The sequence below is a fragment of the Vipera ursinii genome (genome assembly GCF_947247035.1).
Source record: "Vipera ursinii genome assembly, chromosome: 6".
Taxonomy (NCBI): Eukaryota; Metazoa; Chordata; class Lepidosauria; order Squamata; family Viperidae; genus Vipera; species Vipera ursinii.
The window spans coordinates 42,199,753-42,219,337 of record NC_139515.1 but is presented as its reverse complement, the minus strand read 5'-3'; the positions used below and the strand labels follow the sequence as shown (position 1 = coordinate 42,219,337).

General features: G+C 42.7%; 1 protein-coding gene and 1 long non-coding RNA gene across 4 annotated transcripts in view; both read right to left on the bottom strand.

The window, feature by feature from the left end:
* LOC310642151 overlaps positions 1-19,585 on the bottom strand; it is a 299,722-nt gene that overhangs the window by 199,106 nt on the left and 81,031 nt on the right. The gene's annotated exons all lie outside the window — the stretch shown is intronic.
* The window catches only part of LEMD3 (LEM domain containing 3), a 34,875-nt gene that overhangs the window by 6,098 nt on the left and 9,192 nt on the right, over positions 1-19,585 (bottom strand). For all 3 annotated transcript variants that reach the window (XM_083365111.1, XM_083365110.1, XM_083365112.1), the window contains exons 4-9: positions 18,292-18,359; positions 9,370-9,449; positions 9,030-9,178; positions 2,093-2,194; positions 1,729-1,831; positions 1,411-1,589 (exon numbers count right to left, since the gene is read on the bottom strand). In XM_083365111.1, coding sequence (XP_083221237.1) covers positions 1,411-1,589; positions 1,729-1,831; positions 2,093-2,194; positions 9,030-9,178; positions 9,370-9,449; positions 18,292-18,359 — 681 coding nt within the window. The remainder of the gene's footprint in view (positions 1-1,410; positions 1,590-1,728; positions 1,832-2,092; positions 2,195-9,029; positions 9,179-9,369; positions 9,450-18,291; positions 18,360-19,585) is intronic.

The following is a 19,585-nucleotide window of genomic DNA, read 5'->3' as shown; positions in this document are numbered from 1 at the left end:
TGCCACCTCAACACCCTGCCCGCCACCCAGCATGGCCACTCCAGGGCTGCAGGGGCTGGCCTGGCATGGGAAGGGCATGCACCCCACCCTCCTGCCACCATATAAGGGTAAGGTTGCCACACCTGCCCCTGCCCAGATGCCCTCACCTCCCCCAAGCATTTTTTTTTCACCAACCTGCCTTTCAGCTGCATTCCGCTTCTCTGTTCGCTTCTCAGTCTTCACCGCGTGTTTGTGGGACTATCGGTAAAAAGAAAAAGTTCCATCAGACTTTCTAACTTCTTGAGATCTCGCGAGAAGTTAGAAAGTCTGAGGGAACTTTTTTTTTTACCAGTAGTCCCACAAACACACAGCGAAGGCTGAGAAGCGAATGGAGAAACGGAATGCAGCTAAAAGGCAGGTTGGTAAAAAAAATACTTGGGGAAGGCACGGCAACCTCACCCTGCACAGGTACTGATGCAGGTTGCTCATGGACAGCACTGAAGGCCTAGGAGTGGGGCAATGGCGCATGTGCCCACAGAGAGGACTCTGTGTGTCACCTGTGGCACACGTGCCATAGGTTCGCCACCACGGAATTATACTATTAAGTTTTCAGTTAGACAGCATTGTTGTGATTTAATGAAACTGATATAACAGAAATGTGGCTGTAGTACTGTATACCTTAGCCTTCCTCCCATATACCCTGGCATATGAAACAATCCTTTATAATTGCAAATAATAATTATAAAATATTATTATAAGTGACTTGAACCAAAACAGAACTGTTAGAAGTGGAAGAATTTAAAAGAAAATAGACAGGCAGAAAGTACACTTTTTGAAATAAACGGGGGCCTAGAGTTCTACCTTTGTCAAATATATGATATATATGACATATTTTGTTGTGAAAACAAATGATACTTTAAAAGGATGCAATATTATTTTCCTCTATTATAATAAAATATTCTCAGCTAATCTAATTAAAAACTACAATCACTATAGCCCAAGCTTGGTCTTAAGTTTCAATGCATTGGTAGGAAAAATAGTGGCTTTAAAGGGAATAAGTTAATGAATAAGCTTATTAGCTTATTCTTAGAAAGATTCTCTTCTTAGCAGTGGCTCGACAATATATTGTTGGATAGAGGAATAACAACTAGAATGGGAAATAGACATAGACATCTACTGAAGTAACCCAGGGAGCCAGGCAATTTTCATGCAAATCCAACTTACCTAACAAAGAAAACAAAAATCATTTTTCAAAATGCATACACACCATGGCTATTTACATTTCTGGCTACTCAAGAAACATACACAATGAATATAAAAATATAAAATTATATCAATATCATTACAACTGATAAACTAGAGTTAGTATTAACTGAAGGTTATAATAAAGAGAAAACACTTCACAAAATATAAATGTACTGTATTGCATACCTTGACCTTGCCACACTTTAGATGGCATGATTAGCATTTTATCACATGATGCAGATGGCTGTATCCACTTCCATACCAGAAAATCAGCACCACCTATTCTTCGTGTTTCTGTGCGAACTCTAGATTCATTAGCAGCAAGAAAATCAACAGATTTTTTCCATACTTTTTCCATTTTTTTCCTGAAATATGAAATAAAAAGTTATTTTGGTAAAATACTTATTTTAAGTATTAACACATATTAAGAATCTTTCTCCAACATTCATCTTTGAGGTACTCTGAATAAACTAATATGGTAAATATTTTTAACTTTGTACATACCTGTCTTTTGGTGCAATCAAAGAATCTCGTACATGGGGAATAGGCATATATGGCAGTAATTCTTTGTTTTCCTGACACGCTTCATTGTGAGTTCTTAGAACATCTGAAAAATATTGTGTTAACTAACTTCTACATCAAATTGGCATCACAAGTTATCTAATGAAAAGTATAAGGATAACACAAATTACAACATTTTCTGTGATTAGGCATAAACTAACTCCTGACAATCAAAATGTGTATCTTCTGTATTGATAGGAAGGAACAAAGTATCACAGTCCAACTTCTGAAAAGTCTCAGAATTATTTATACGACATGGTACCAATAGTGAAGCACACTATTAATTGAGAACTTAGTTAAAACTTACCTATAATTTTTACAATCATGTCATACATCTGCCTGGTCTCCTCCTCTTCTTTGTACCATCTATATTTCGTATATTTTATGACTCCCCAAATCATTCCAATACCTGTGCCAAATAAAAACAGAAATATCCAACTAACAGTTCAGATATTATGATGCCAGTTTTTAGCTTAGAACATATGTGGATTCAATGACATTTTTAGTTTGAAACAAGTATTTCTGGCATTCCATTGTCAAAAGACCTACTTAGAACAAACCATTGCTAGTCTGAGTGCCAATGCTTTGAGGATTCCATTCTGTTTTGGAAAAAAGGATTACTAAAGATGATCATTATTTAGATCCAAAGTGAAAAAGACACTTTGGATCCAATGTAGACCCTCTTGTTATACCTGCTGGCAGTATATAGACACCCAAGAAAAAGTTATTTAAAGAACACCCAAGAGTAACAGTGAGTGCACCTACCCTGAATCCAAAGTGTTCTCCCAATTTAAATTTGAATATTTCCCTCCTCTATTGATTGGAGTGTCGCGTTGCATTTTGTAATGTTTAAAAAAATCCTTTGGTCTTATTTACTGAGGGTGAGTGGGATAATTAAGAGGTAGTGTGCTAGGGAACATGTAGATGAAAGAAGCCATATAAATAGCAAATGATCCAATACCACTCTGAATATAATTCTTGTTAATGAAAGATTTAGACCTATCATGAGAACAGCTGCAAACAATCTGCCACTTAGATTCACTATTGCGCTGAAACGTATGCATGTCTGCCTACCTGAGGGTCTATCCTATGGAATTTTAATTTTGCAGTTTATATTTTTAAAAAGCAATTTAATGTACAGAGAAAAACCAAGAAAGTCCAGCACCTTTGGGACAACCATGACCTGGATGATTAAATATCTCCATAGACACAGAGAAAAGATTCTCTTTAAAATTTCAAAAGACATTTTTTTCTCTGCTGCCTCCAACGCTTCTCCTTCCAAATATATTCTATTTATCTATTTGAGGGAATTCTTCAATCAAGAGTTTGTGTGAGAATTAGCCATTACACTATTGCTGAACTATTTACCATGGTTAACTGTCCTTCCTTCCACCTTCCAGCAAATTTCAGCTTATATTCATATAAAAATCCTACTATCCAAATAAACTATGCCTGGGGAAGAGTTAAGAGGGGTAAAAAAAGGAAAAGCCAATTCAAAAGTTAAAAGGTCAAGAGAGACTGATTGCTACAAAGAAGCCTGTTTTAGCACAATGCTTGCTCTGCTAATGGCCACAATACTGCTTTCCACCTGTTACTACATGGCAGTGAGCCTGAAGCAAGAACCAGTTTATGGAGAGAGGTTCTTAAGCCTACCAAAAAAAAAAAGATAAAGCAATACTGATTCTTTGCCTAGCTAGCACGCTTCTCTCTAGTAGCAACCCAGGAGATAAAAGTGATTGACAGGAAGAGACTGAAATCAGGGTAGCCATCATATCAGCAGACACACAATCTGAGCCTGAGACCCATGCTATGCTACCTGCAAAAATGAACAGGGTAAAAAACCCTTCAACCTCAGGAATCTGCTCTGGTATCACCAAAGTATCTTAACGCAACTAATGGTAGTAGATAATCTTATACTAGCAGTTAACAGCAAGATACTTGGTCTCAAGGATAGCAGAGCACCAGCACAGTAATTAAAATAGTTATTGAGTGCATCGTATAAATGATCACAGAGATTATGGCTGTGTACCGTATTTTCCGGCGTATAAGACGACTTTTTAACCCATGAAAATCATCTCAAAAGTTGGGGGGGGGGTGTCTTATACGCCCAGTCGTCTTATACGCCGGAAAATCAGCGAGCCCGGGAAGGCACGCCCTCCCCTCTCACTGTGGAGGAAGCAGAGCAGGGTGGCGTCTGGCGGGAGCTGGCAGGGCAGTCCTGCGCACGCGCGCGCTCCCCAGCTGTTAAGGAGCACTCCTTAGCAGCTGGGGAGCACGCACGTGCGCAGGACTGCCCTGCCGGCTCCCGCCCGACGCTCTTTCCTCTTGAGGCAGCATCGCTCCCCGGCTCCTAAGGAGTCCTCGGGGATGCTGCCTCAAGAGGGAAGAGCGTCGGGCGGGAGCCGGCAGGACCCAAGAGTAAAATAACGGCCCTGCTAAGATCTCTATCTGTCTTGTGCACACATATTGGATATATATTAATGCTTTGATTATGATTTAGTTAGCATACATAACATTGGATCTTGCTGGCCAGACCGAAAATCCATTCAACCTGTTTGTATTTCTCTTGGCGTTTACCATATGCCGAAAAGTTCCAAATTTAGTTATTTTTCTACTGCGATTCCAAATCTTGGAAGAAACGTTTTCCGGCTCTTGGCTGTGAAAGGAACAGAAGCTACCGCTTCCTGTGCTAACTTTCTAATACTGATTAGCTTTCCTGGAGAAGCAAACCTTCCGTTCCAGCAAGATCACTACGGAGCGGGTTAGAAGACAAGACTCCAGCAACAGCTAGACTCCTTCCAAAGATCCACCAAGATCCCGCCGACAATGTTATTTTCCGGGTACACCCAAATTCCCTTTTAGCACCGGGGAGGGAGGGTGGGAAGAGATCATCGCTACTTTCTTCCTCCACTGTCTCCCTAACGCCTTCCCGCAGCTCCTCCCAATAAATCCCTTCCCCCAGGCTTACCCTACAAGTACATAATGTCCCGGGCAGCTGTAAATATCATGAATCATGGCTAGAGGTGAGCGAGAGATAGAAAATAAAACGTAAGCGTCCCTTTCCCTTTCCCCCCCAATCCACCTCGTCTCCAAAGCCGAGGAGCCGCCCTCCCTAACCAGAACGCGCAGCCACCTGTGGAATCCCTGGAGCAGCTCGCAACGGAAGGGAAGGAAGGCGCCACCTCTTTGGGCGTCACTGGGTCCTGATTTGTCCATCGGACACAGGAAATTGATCACTGCCTCTACTTCCGTCACTGTCCTGAAACCGAGAGTCGTACGAACAATCTCCCTTTAATTTGTTTATCCGAAGCGGAAATGAAAGTGGAGGGCCTGTTGGGACGTTGCGTGAGATTCATTTGGACGGTGGAGCTCAGGCTCAAAACTGCAGGCAGTGACACCTTTCTTCAAAAACCTCAAGAGGGAAGAGCATCGGGCAGGAGCCGGCAGGACCCGACGCTCTTCCCTCTTAAGGTAGCATCCCCGGGGAGCCGGGGAGCCATGCTGCCTCAAGAGGGAAGAGCGTCAGGCGGGAGCCGGCAAGGCAGTCCTGCACATGCGCGCACTCCCCGGCTGCTAAGGAGTGTTCCTTAACAGCTGGGGAGTGCGCACGTGCGCAGGACTGCCCTGCCGGCTCCCGCCAGACGCCAGCCTGCCCTGCTTCCTCCACAGTGAGAGGGGAGGGTGTGCCTTCCCGGGCTCGCTGATTTTCCAGCGTATAAGACGAAAAATCTTGAAAATCATCTCAAAAGTTGGGGGGTCGTCTTATACGCCCAGTCGTCTTATACGCCAGAAAATACGGTATCCCTTTTTAAGATGGAAAATTTTGGATTCCAGTGTCTTCTCTAGCTGATTGCTCTAAAGCACCTTACTACTTCTATCAGGCAGGGGTACACCTCTTATCTCACCAAGTGAAAAGTGTCATGAAAACTATAATAATAAATTCTATCACAAGTTTCTACCTGATAAATTTAATTCACACTTGATACAGGGACAAGTCAAGACAATCCCTTACTGAACCCCACAGATGAAGAATTTGGGTCAGAACTACTTACACTACAAGAATCTGGCTCACACAGCAAATCAAGTTAATTAAGACATCTAGATGGCCAGATCTTCACTGTGGCACCAAATAAAAAAAGCAGACTGTGAGATGCAATTTTTAGGAACACCTATGGACACTTAAGCTGGTTGTAATGATCTGTAATGACTAGGGAAAGATCCTCCCAGGAGGCACTAAAGTTGTCAATGGTGCTATATGAAGAAATACTATGCTGGCTCTTTCCACCAGTCTATGAAAAGAGGGAACATTGAACTCCACTTTTCTAACACTTCATTCCCCAGAATATTCTCACCCGGTAAGCTTACCTTCACAAAATTTCAATTTTATGTTATGGAAAGTCAACATAGTGGTCCCCCTCCCCACAAAAAAACATTCATTATATTGATTTTAGATAGCTATGGATTTTGTTAGTGTTCTAATATAATAAAGTCATAGTGGATTTTAAAATGGCAAAAGGACCATACTGATAAAATTGATTTGCTATGATAGTCCTTTGCACACACTTGTATATGTTCTTATGCCTACTGATGTGAAACTTTCAGAGTGCATTTAAAAATGAAATACTTGTGTTTTGGGCATGAACTCTCTGCATGCTATTGTGCTTTATTAATGTAGAGCAAAGTGTCAATTTTAGAAACTAAAAGGAATTGTATTGGTTTGTTTGCTAGCTGAAAATTGAGCAGTTTTATTTATTTTTATGATGGGCTATGAATGTTAATATACCAGTGACAGCAAAGCCTGAAAATATATTAGCAGTGGGAGTAGGTGGCATTTATTTTTATGCTGCTGTAATACTTACCGTGTTTCCCCGAAAATAAGACCTATCTCAAAAATAAGCCCTAGCTTGATTTTTACATGTGCACCTAATATAAGCCGTACCTCCCAAAATAAGCCCTAGTTTTGGGGCGAGGCGCATACATAAAAATTAAGTTAGCTACCCCACCCGCCCCACACCAGCTTACATTTGGACTGCTGCACACCTCCCACACATCAACACCTGTCGCACCGCTGCCCAATTTCTGTGGCCACTCACAGCAGGACACCACGTGATGCACTGTGCTGATGCTGCCACTTGCAGGAGGCCACGTGGTGATTCGTGCAAGTGTCGCCACTTGTAGGGTACCTCATGGTGTTTTGCGCCAATACCACCGCTCATGGAAGGAAGCCACATGGTGTGTTGCGCTGTGATGGCGTGAGTGGTGGCACCAGCACAATGAGCCATGCGACTTCCTGCCGCAAGCAGTCGCAGAAGTCAGGCAGCAGTGCAACAAGTGTTGGGGCATGGCAGGGTTGGCTGCAGCGGTCCTAAGGTAAGTGGTAAGACATCTCTCGAAAATAAGAGCTGGTGCCTTTTTTGGAGACAAAAGAAACCCAGGTCTTCTTTTTTGGGAAATGGTAGTAACATGAGTCATACAGTTAGGCACTACCAGTAAATGATAGTGGCAGCAAACAATTAAAGAAAGCCAAAGCATAATAATGGGTGGAATATTCAAGGTGGGAGATACTGATTCATGCTGATTGATGAATACGAGAGAATTGGCTCTTCCTCGAAGGAATACTAATTTTTATTCTGTCAGTAACAGCTACTTGATTTTTTTCCCTTTTTTTACGTCATCCTTTTTGCCAATTTTTCCAGCTGGCCAAGAAGAAACATGACTATTCTTTCTACCTACTGATGTGGTTGTCAAGTGAAAATCAAGAAAGTAAAACAAATATTCAAACTGTTTTCAGGTTTTTTGTTACAACTAAAATGTTCTAATGGAGCACTTTTAGTAAGATACTATGTCCCAAGTTCAAAACAAGTTTTCCCACTTCATGCATACTCCATTAGGAAGTATTTTACATACAACAGCACAAGAAGAATTATAGACATTAAATATCACATGTTAAATTTAAAAAATACTAAATTTCTTCAGCATTAGTACAGGTAGTCCTCAATTTGCAACAGCTCATTTAATGACGTTCAAAGTTGCAACGGCACTGAAAAAGTGACTTATGACTTTCACAATTATGATTGTTGCAGCATGCCATGGTCACATGATCAAAATTCAGATGCTTGACAACTGACTCATATTTATGATGATTGCAGCATCCTGGGATTATATGATCACCTTCTGACAAGCAAAGTCAATGGGGAAGCCAGATTTACTTAATAACCATGTTACTAACATAACAACTGCAGTGATTCACTTAACAATTGCATCAAGAAAGATTATAAAATGGGAGCAAAATTCACTTAACAAGTGTCTCACTTAGCAACAGAAATTTTGGGCTCAAGTAGTCAAGTCAAGGACTACCTGTATTTTTAAGTGTACAGAACACACTTAGATTAATTTTCATTGAACTATGCAGGCAGCAATCGCTATATGTGCTATTTTACAAACTACTAAAAAGGTGTTTGTGTGGTTATTTCCTTATAATTCCTTCCTTTTATATTAGTATTTGGATCTAAGTTATCACATTATACACTATAACAAGGGTCCCCAACTCCCAATCTGTGGACCACCACTGGTCCACAGCATGGCAACAAGCAGGCTGCACAAACAAGTAAAGATCCATCCTCAGGATGTAGGCAGTATTCAAAACCACACCCCCTCGTCCGTGGAAAAACCTTTCTCTGTGACACTGGTCCCTGATGACCAGAAGGTTGGGGACCTCTGCACTATGTTTCAACACAATGCTTACCAATTTCCTCTACTTTCATATAGAGTACAAAATCTACTGTAAAAAATTGAATTGTCAATTACTATCACACTTAAGAGGGACGCGGTGGCTCAGTGGGTTAGGACGCTGAGCTTGTCGATCAGAAGGTCGGCAGTTTGGTGGGTCGAATCCCAAGTACCACGTAGCAGAGTGAGCACCTGTTACTCGTCCCAGATTCTGCCAACCTAGCAGTTTGAAAGCACGTAAAAATGCAAGTAGAAAAATAGGGACCACTACGGTGGGAGAGTAACAGCGTTCCGTGCGCCTTTGGCGTCTAGTCATACTGGCCACATGACCGCGGAGACGTCCTCGGACAAGTGCTGGCTTTTCGGCTTTGAAACGGAGATGAGAACTGGCCCCTAGAGTCGGAAAGGACTAGCACGCATGTGCGGGGGAACCTTTACCTTTATCACACTTAAGAAACGTAAGTCACACAAGTGTAAATTAAACTTTAAGAATAAAAATACTAAATAATACTCACCTAACAGCAAAATGAATGATCTACAGGTTGCAGTAATAAATGCACGTCGAAAACGACATGTAAGGGTCATCTGTGGCTTAGTTGATACTAGATATTTTATATCAGTTGTATTGGTTATGAACTCTTCATCTGAGCTGTTACCAACATACCTATAAAAGATAATTCAACCTTTTCTTATACTTATGATTCAGATCATAAACAAGCTGCAGAGTTGTACATTCCCTCTTCCTTTTATGGCTTTATAATAATAATTTTTAATAATAAGCTTATTGTATTATGATTTGAAAGACAATCCATAATTAAACTATTTCTAGAAAAAATATGAAATAAAATGACTTACTTTATGCCAACATCTTCTCCACTATTTAATAACCATTGCAACGATTCATTAAATGCATTTTCATAGTCTGGACCTAAACTCTTAAGAGAAGCAAGGAAATCAAATAAAAATAAAAACCATGAATTCTCTAGTCATTGTATACAAAACATTCAGTAGTGAGAGCTGTTGCAAATTTCCAAAATAAATAAATTCTGGTATAATGTAACAATGCTATATAAAGCATTTTAATAAAACTATAAATATGTACACACATACAAAATTCATCTATATTTCATGTTATTTTGTCATTGTCTAGATATTTCATCATAAATATAGGAATGAGCAAAACAGTGCACAAATGCTACAGATTATGATTTGGACCTGGGCTTTAGAAGGGGACAATGAAGCCTGTAAGAAATGGGAAACACTATGTACCCATTCTATCTGATAATTTAGTGATGAACTAGAGCCATAGCTAAACTTGGTGATGATCTAAGTCAGGCATGTCAAACTACCAGCCCGTGGGCCAGATGCGTCACACCGAAACCGCACCCACCCCATTGCCGGCAATGGGGAAAAGTCACGATACGTCACGCAATGTCACATGACATCACAAGTTTGACATGCCTGATCTAAGTGAATAATGAGTATGCAATTAACTGTTTTTCAGTCAGGTTTACTTTGATACTGAAAGGGACTTTTTATCTTTCTTTCCCTGTTTCCTTTCCCTGTCTATCCTATTAAAAATTTTGGAACAGCCCTGTCCATGTTGGAGAGACTTGCTGATCCAAGTGGAGAAGTGAAATGGGAAATTAGTCTGGAATCTCTATGTGGGCAGAAGAGGGCAAATATGATCCCCTTTGAATGCCACTGAACCTTATCTAGTCTGATCTAGGCACAAATCACCAATCTTGAGACCAATTCAGCTTCCTATATTCAGTGTCAATCACCACAGTCTGCTCAAAGCCCCAATCTCTTTGTGCTCATCACCATTCAGTCAAGATCAGTGACTGAAAATTGGTTCAATGAAGCACAAAGGTATCAATGTGAGTACTATGGTTATGAAAGCTGACAACAGTGACCAGGACCTGACTGTAGTAACCGTGAGCTCATGTGTGCTGTGCTAACTGAAACTGTGATCTAACATAAGCAATTAAAAAGAAAACTATAAATAGAAAAAGATGACAAAAATGTAACAATGCAGTTTCATGGGCTGGAGATTGTATTATCTCTAACTACTTCAGACTCAAAAGATTTTGAGTGAAGAACATTGCTGGTCAACAAATTTTTGCTAAGAATTATTGTTAACATGGCATGGGATAATAAAATGATTTTTAAACCACTTCATGAGCCTTCCAATTTTCTACTAAAATGTATATATGTCATAGTAAAGTGATACAAAGAAACTGCGCTGGGTTGTTTTATTTAATGCTCTATTTATATTTGTAATTATCAATCTTTTCCCACAAACCATACGTTTGCCTAATTTGTTCACATGGTTCTTGATTGAAAATAGCTGACAGTGTCAAGCTATGAACCCTACTGCCTTTAGGACCACTGCGTGCTTCTACCTTGCCAACAGAGTGGGGTGGGAGACGGGTAGAGCTTTGGATCCACAGGTTTTCTTATCAACATGAGAAAGCCAGAGCTGTGGAAGAGTTGCTTTGGTGAACCAAAGTTTCTTCTCATAACAATTACTGGGAGATGTATTGGGCAATGTGACTTGAACTGTCAAAGAGGAGAGGAGGAGATTCATTCTTTTAATTACTTGTTTCCCACTTTTACTTCAGAGCTAGCTTTCACTTTGAAACTACTGAAATGATTCTGCTCAAGAAAGATTACATTAGAGAACTTAATGGCCCTGGTGTTTTTCTTAGTTGGGCCTTTTAGCCAGAGGTTGACACCAAAGCAAGCTCTCTCAACAAATTAATTTCCATTAAGGGGTCCTGAGCCCCTATGCCCCGCTGGAAGCCTCCAGGGGGGTGGTGATGACTTAGGTGAAGATGGCTGAAATGGAGAAGCTGGCTGGAACTTCTATCAGTGGAACTCCAGCTGGAGCGGCTTCGTAACCCCACCAGCCTCGACCCGATCCAAGCAGCGAGTTGAACAAAGGGAGCCAAACCTGGAGCGGATAGGGGGAGTGGCAGCATTTAACCGGCCCTTGTTGGAAAGGTAGAGAGGAATTGCGGAGAGCCACAGGGATGGAGTGGTGGAAGTGCGAAGCCTTGGAGGGAATGGCACCCAGGGAGTGTTACCTACCAAGGTGCGGCAGCCAGTCAATGGAGCACCTGGGGCAGCAGTTCAGCAGCCTGAAAGTCCATGAAGAGGATTGGTCCCACAACTGGATACCAGACCCTGGGGGGGGGCCTTGAGCCCTGACCCTGAGGCCAATGCTGATACCTTCACCCCAGCGCTTGGTGGGAGTGGCAGCTGTGATGACAAGGGGCAGTTATTTATTTATTTAGCCTGTTGCCTGGGCTACCTTCCCCGCCAGGATCCAGTCCAGGGCAGAGAGCCTACAGCTCGCCACCAGCACCTGCTCCACAGCTTGGGGGAGTGGGTTGGAAACCCCCACTGAGGGTGTGCAGTGAGGGATGTACCCAGACTGCGGGGCATGGGAGCAGTGGCCTCAATCAGCGCTGGCACCTAGGCCACCTTCACTGCTGAGGGTGAGGTTCGATGGGAGCTCAGAAAAACTGGCATTTTCCTAAATCAAGTCTGGGCCCCGTTCCTAGATTGGCGTGGAGATGATTACCCTGACAATGTGGCCCAGGTTGATGTCATCATGGCTAACCTCAAAGGGGAGGCAGCAGAATGGATCACCATCCTCCACGAGGAAGTGCCCCTGAGCTGGTGGATCCACACACTTTCCTCTATAGTCTCAGAGCACGGTCTGGGGACCCCGCACAGACCCAGTGGGCAAAGCTGGAAGTCCGGGGGGACAGGAAGGGGACAAGACTGTATATGAGTACATTCGAGACTTCAGGAGGATCACGGGGAGGCTGAGGAACTGGCTGGATCAACTCCTGACCCAGCATTTTCAAGAGGGGCTGAACCGCGACCTGTTCCGTCTGTGTCTAGCCCAAGGGATTCCAAAGCAGTTTGGTGACTGGTACCAGCTAGTCACCACTGTGGAGCTGGACCTAGCAGTGTACAAGGGCGGTGGGGGTGTCAGCCCACGCCCAAAGGTCCAGGAGAAGTGTGCAATTGGCGGCAGCGACATCAACACCTGCAAAGCTGGCCAAGCATGTGCCTATCGTGTGCTTCCGCTATGGCCACCGAGTTGCAATGTGCCCAGCGCAGATGCCCCAGATAGCTCCTGTGACCCCGACTTCTTCAAAGCCGAAGAAGCCACCCAAGGAGGGAAAAAAGAATTCATGGGCTGCAACGCAGATCATTGAGAACTCCTCTCCCAAGAGTGGAGGGGATAGAACTCTGACAGAAGAGGAACTGCTGATGGTCCTTTATGACAGCGAGAGCGAGGGAGAAGATGACCCGAAGTTGAGTGGACCAGTTAACACCTTATGGTTAGCGTGGGCATCAAGGCATCCTGCTCAGGGGCAAGGGGAGTGGTTAAAACTCTCGTGGACTCAGGTTGCTCTCTTTGCCTAATTAATCAAGCAGTAGTGCAAAAGTTGGGGTTGCACGTAAGGAAGCTTAAAATACCCATTAAGTTCAAACAGGTTGATGGCTCACTGATAAGAGGGCAAGGCTGCTTCCCATCTGACTGGGCCAGTGCAACTGGAACTAGGGGAGCACCAGGAGACGATTCACTTCCTGGGCTCCCCAAAGATGGCATAAGACATGATCCTGGGCCTACCTTGGCTAGCCAAATGGGGACCCCGAATCTACTGGGAGAAAGCTGTGAGCCGGATGATCAAGGGGGAACCAACCCAAGAAGGGGGGTGTGTGTGAAGAAAACTCCTGAGCACAGTAAGGGAGCATCAGTGGAAGGGGAGGGACTGTAAGCCATCCTGAGGGAGTATTGAGACCTCCTGGAAGTGTTCAGTTAGAAGGAATGTGACATCTTCTCTCCCCATTGCCCCACAGACTGGGCCAGAGAGATCCTGCCAGGGCAAAACTCCCCAAACCAAAGATGTATTCCATGATTCCAAAGGAGATGAAGGATCTGAGGGAGTACATTGAAAAGAACTTAGCAAGGGGGTTTATTCAAGCCATGAAATGTCAAGTCGTGGCCCCAGTACTCTTCAAAGAAAAAACAGGTTGCTTAGATCAGTGGTGGCGAACCTGTGGCATGCATGCCAAAATGGCACTCAGAGCCCTCTTTGTGGGCACATGCGCCGCCAGCTGCTTGCGCAAGTCCATTAGGCCACCACCCAGAACTACAGGCCTGCCCAGCACGAAGGAAGCAAAGCGGTAGGCTAGAAAACCCCACGTAAAGGTGGTAGAGCACGCCCAGGGCCAGCAGGCAAAAGGCCACCCCGAGCAGGGAAAGCTGGATCCCCATCGGCGTCACGGCCGCCCAGGCCCAGCAGAGATGGGGGGGAGGCACACAATCCAGTGGGGCTATGGCGCCAATGGGGATCTGGCTTTCCCTGCTTGGGGTGGCCTTTGGTTTGCTGGGTGTGGGCATGAGTATGCTCTACCACCTGTATTTGAGCTTGCTAGCCAGCCACTTTGCCTCCTTTGTGCTGGGTGGGACTATTGGTCTGGGTGGTGGCGGCACCTAATGGACCTGCACAAGCTGCTGGCGGCGGCGGTCCAAGGCGGGGCCAAGGTGTGCTGGGTGTGAGAGGGGAACAGGCTCCACACACCAGCCAAGGGCAAGATCTGTGAGGCCGAGATGACCAGCAGCGACCTGCTCTCCAACCACAAGCAAAAACAGATGGGATGGAGTAGGGACGTCCGGTGGTCTGCATCATGTGCCTCCCCCCTCCCCCTACTACTGGAGGGCTGGCCCAGTATTGGCAGCAGGTTGCAGAGCCCCAGAGTGCGCTGCTTGAGGGGCCAGCAGGCTGTGGCTGCTGATGGACGCTGTTGGCCCCCACACATTTTGTGTGCAGCCGAATCAGCCTTTGAACTGGACATGGAATGCCAAGTGGTGTTCGAGAAATTGAAGGGGCTATTCGCCGCCGAGCTTGTGTTAAAACACCCAAACCCTGAAGAACCTTTTGTGATCCAGGCAGATGCCAGCGATGTGGCCGTGGGAGCTGTCCTCCTCCAACAGAATAACAAGGGGGATTTACAGCAGTGCACATACACATTCCGCAAATTGAATGAAATAGGAAAGAGACGGGCAGTGTGGGAGAAAGAGGCTTTTGCGGTAAGATGGCCGTTGCTGACTTGGAGACAGTTCCTGGAAGGGAGTAAATCCCCTTTGAAGTTTGGATTGATCACAAAAACTTAAGAGGCTTTGAAAACCCTCTGCAAACCTTCCCCCTAAACAAGCCAGATGGGCATAGTACTTCAAAAGATTTGATTTTGAGCTGAAATACATCCTGAGGGGGGGGAGACTTCTGAGCTTATGCCCTGTCCGATATGGCTCAATACAAAAGCACCCAGCAGGAGGTGGTGAGTTCGGTCATCCCCGATAGACAGCAAGCAGCACAAGCAACTAGGCAGCAAGAGAGAAAGAAAAGCTCACCACCACCACCCCCACACACACCGATACATTTGCCCAGCAGCTGAAGCAAGAGTTGCCAATTGACCTATGGTTCATGGTTCACCAGGCGGAATCGACTATGAGGGATGAGTTGGCGTGGAAGGGGGACAAGCTGTATGTTCCTGACCACCTGTGGTTGCAAGTTTTGCAATGCAGCCGTGATGCCAAGCAGGCAGGCATTTTGGCTTTCTGAAAACTCTACACCTCACTAACCATCAATTCTGGTGGCCAAAGATGAAGGACACTGAGAACTATGTGGGAGTTGTGAGGTCTGTGCTGCCAGCAAAAGACTGCCAGGGAAGAATCCGGGGCTATTACAACGGGTAGCCAACCCGACCAGAGCTTGGGAGGAGATAGCCATGGACTTTATTGTAGAGCTACCAGAAAGTGGGGGGAACACCATAATTTGGATTGTGATAGATCTGTTCTCAAAGCAAACCCATTTCATCACCTGTGCCGGTCTCCCCTCATCCCAGAAATTAGTGAAGATGTTTTTGCAACACATCTACTGACTGCACAGAGCAGCCAAGAAATTATTTCAGATCAGGGGGTCCGATTCATTGTCAAATTCTGAAGGGAGTTTGTGAGAATGATTGGATCATCCCAGGGGCTCCTCTTCTGCTTTCCATCTGAGTACAAATGGATCAGTGGAATGCACCAATGCTATAGTGGAACAATACCTGCATTGGTATGTCTGCTACCACCAAATGAACTGGGCGGAGTTGCTGCCGTTTGCAGAAGTGGCATAGAACAACACAGTGCACAGTAGCACTGGTTTCACCCAATTTAAGTTGGCCACAGGATTGGAGCTTGTGCCAATGCTAGAATGCCCCCAAAAGCCCCCATCTTCAAGCACCCTGAGCAATTGGATGACTTCATTCCAACAAGTTTGGAGCAATGCAAAGAAGGCTCTAGTTAAGGCAGCCGAAAGTCAGAAAAAGCAGGAAGATAAGAAACGGGCTCCTCAGGGAGCGTTCCATGTAGGGGATAAAGTACATCTGTCTATAAAATATCTGAAGCCTCCCATAGTGACAGTTGAACTGAAGTTGACAAGATGGTTTTTTATTTTATTTTATATTTTAATTCCATTTATATCCCGCCCTTCTCCAAAGACTCAGGGCAGCTTACAAGCTTAGCAGTAGCCTTCATTCTATGTATATGCCTGCTTATTAGGGCTTTCACACACACCCCAAGAGGCATTATTACAAAGTCAGCTTATTGCCCCCAACAATCTGGGTCCTCATTTTACCTACCTCGGAAGGATGGAAGGCTGAGTCAACCTTGAGCCTGGTGGGATGCGAACCTGCACTAATTGCAGGCAGCTGGTGTTACTTAAGGAGGCATTAGCCCACTGCTCCACCAAGGCTCTGTGGTTGGGAAAAGTGCATCCTGTATTCGATTGCAGTTTGCTAAGGCCATACAAGGAATTCACGCTGAGACCAGTTGGGACGGCAGCACCAGCCCCAATAATGGTAGAGAGGGAAACACATTATGAAGTTAAGCGACTCCTGGACTCCAGAATCCACAAGGGGAAACTGTAGTATTTAATTCAATGGGTTACCCAATGTCAGACTCTAAATGGGTCAAAGGGCAGCACGTAAGCGCAGATTGTTTGGTAAAGCGATTCCACGCAAAGTACCCCAGAAGGCCGGGGCTTTTGCAAGCCAAAGGTTAGCAAGTTTTTCAGCCTTGTGTAGGTCTACAATCTTGTCCCTGACATCCTTGGACAGCTCTTTGGTCTTGGCCATGGTGGAGAGTTTGGGATCTGATTGATTGCTTCAGTGGACAGGTATCTTTTATACAGGTAACAAGCTGAGATTAAGAACACTCCCTTTAAGAGACTGCTCCTAATCTCAGCTTGTTACCTATATAAAAGACACCTGGGAGCCTGAAATCTTGCTGACTGATAGGGGATCAAATACTTATTTCACTCATTAAAATGCAAATCAATTTAGAACTTTTCTGAAATGCATTTTTCTGGATTTTTTGTCATTCTGTCTCTCACTGTTAAAATAAACCTACCATTCAAATTATAGACTGATCATTTCTTTGTCAGTAGGCAAACGTACAAAATTAGCAGGGGATCAAATATTTTTCCCCTCACTGTAACAATTAAAGAGATGTATTGGGCAATGTGACTTGAACTGTCAGAGAGGAGAGGAGGATATTCATTCTTTTAATTGCTTCTTTCCAACTTTTTCTTCAGAGCTAGCTTTCACTTTGAACCTACCTAAATGATTCTGCTCAATAAAGATTACATTAGAGAAGTTAATGGCTCTGGTTTTTTTCTTAGTTGGGTTTTTCATCCGGAGGTTGACAGACAACAATTTTGACAAACAATATTTTATTCCCAAATATTATGGACTTTTATTTTGTAGTTTCTGGTAAAGATGTGCAAACTATTTCATTTTTAAATGTATGGCAAATAGATTTTTACAAAATACCATATTTTAAAAGTGGAATTACTCATTATAGGGCAAAGCAGATAGAAGTACTATTTCAAACTTTTGGGAAGTATTTCAGACTGGAAGGACAGCAGGCCAAAATGTTTCCAGAACATTTGAAATAGTTACTTTGTACTTAAAACAGGACTTTGTACTCAGAGCAGGTGTTCTGTGAAACTTTGCACTCAAAATACAATAAAACATTTTGTATATCCCCTGTCCCTATCTTCATCTGGAGAATGAAATTATAATAAGGAGATATATGGCCCTAACCTCTGGAATAATCTTCCATCAGAGATGAGATCCACTTCCACACTCTTGGCCTTCCAGAAGAGCCTAAAACCTGGCTCTGTTGCTTGGCCTGCTACACTGAGAGTGGCTAATTGGGTAGAGGAGATTCTCATCCCCAGGTTGTCTATCATTGTGGTTCTTAACTTTTAATATTTTATTCTAATTTTATTTTTAAGCATCTTTTAATTTTTATTATATTATAAGCCACCTAGAATCAACGTAATAGTCAGAAAAGTGGTATAGAAATTGAATAAATAAATATTTCTTTAAAATGAGGGCTACTTGCACACACTTAATATATAGAGAGAGAATAATACAGATTAAAAGTATTGCAGAATTTAAGCCTATTAATTTATCATCACACCAAATAGATAATGAATAAATTGATCAGACAAGAACACACAATATTTTTAAAAAGCCTATACATTTGGTATTTCTTTTGCTTAAATATGAATATTTAAAAATTCAAAATGACTTCTTACAAGCAAATATATACATGCAATATACTATCAGTATTTTTAACTGTAGGTTTTTAAAATAATTTTTAAAAAGTAAACAATACATTTTAAAATTAATGTTACTTACTTTTAAATAAGTAGCAGCTTCTTGTATGGAAAGACCCTTCTTTACAGAATTTCCACATTCATGATCACCTGGGAAAAATACATTTTTATTTACTGTGTGTGTGTGTGTGTACACACATATATTACATTACACAAACACACACAGAGAGAGAGCGTGCTTTATATTACATATAGGTATGTAGGAACAAAATCTATCTTATAAAAATGAAAAATAGTATTCCATCTAATAGTGACAGAATGGGTAGGGCAACTTAGCAGAGCAAATTTAGGTTACATGTTGGAATTGATGAGAGAGTAATTGGGAAAATCATATTGCATATATCTGTATCTGTTTTCAACCTGCAGTGCATAAAATCTGAATGTAGTTCTGTAATACTGTATTGTCCATAATCCTTTAGGATATTAATATAAAAGCATGGTAATCTGGTTACAAAAGCAAATAAAAAATTCTCTCAAAATATCTAAGAGATGTACTTTTAACTATTTTAATTGAGTAATAAAACATGTTGTCAAGCCCCCAGCAATCATCCAAGATCAAAGAAGCAAAAGCTATCCAAATTTGTTTAAGGTGAAATTTCTTCAAATTATTTGAAATGCTTCTTTCCAGATTTATTTCCACTTGAGCTGTCCCAAAAGTGCTTTTTCAAAATGGTTGATAATCTCCATACACATTCTACTTGTGCTATCAGATAACTGTGATCTGACTTGTATCTGCTATCTCAATTATTTATGTACACTCTGTTTCATTCTTTTACCAATCTTCCACAATATCTCACTCCAAAGTAGATAACTATAATCATTTTTCATCTACAGGTTAGTCAATTGCTATGACATAAATGCTTTCAGTTAATTAAAAAAAACAAGGTAAGACAATTTTTTTAAAAAAAATAGGATTCATGTCTGTAGAACCAGCAACTTCAAAAAAACCCTGGGAAAAGTATTTTTTTATTTTAAAAGAAAAATAAATAATAAACTAAATAATATATAAATAAACTAAATAATAATAAATGAACTAAATAGGGGCTGTTGGTTTGATCTCTGGGCTTCATAATTAGGTTGCAAATGTTTCGTCTCCATTCAGGGGGACATCTTCAGTGCAGTTTGAATTGTGTTCAGTTTGTTTAGAATGTTGCTTCTGGTATTTCAGTTGAAGCAACTCTCTTGCTCTCAGTGATTGGTAGGCGGGGTCAGTGTCAATGTGTCTGTTCACTAATTGGTTGGTGGAGAGGCTTCGAGGAATTCTCTTTCTCTCCTTGACTTTGCTTGGGTTATAACTGTGGTCCCGGTTAGATCGA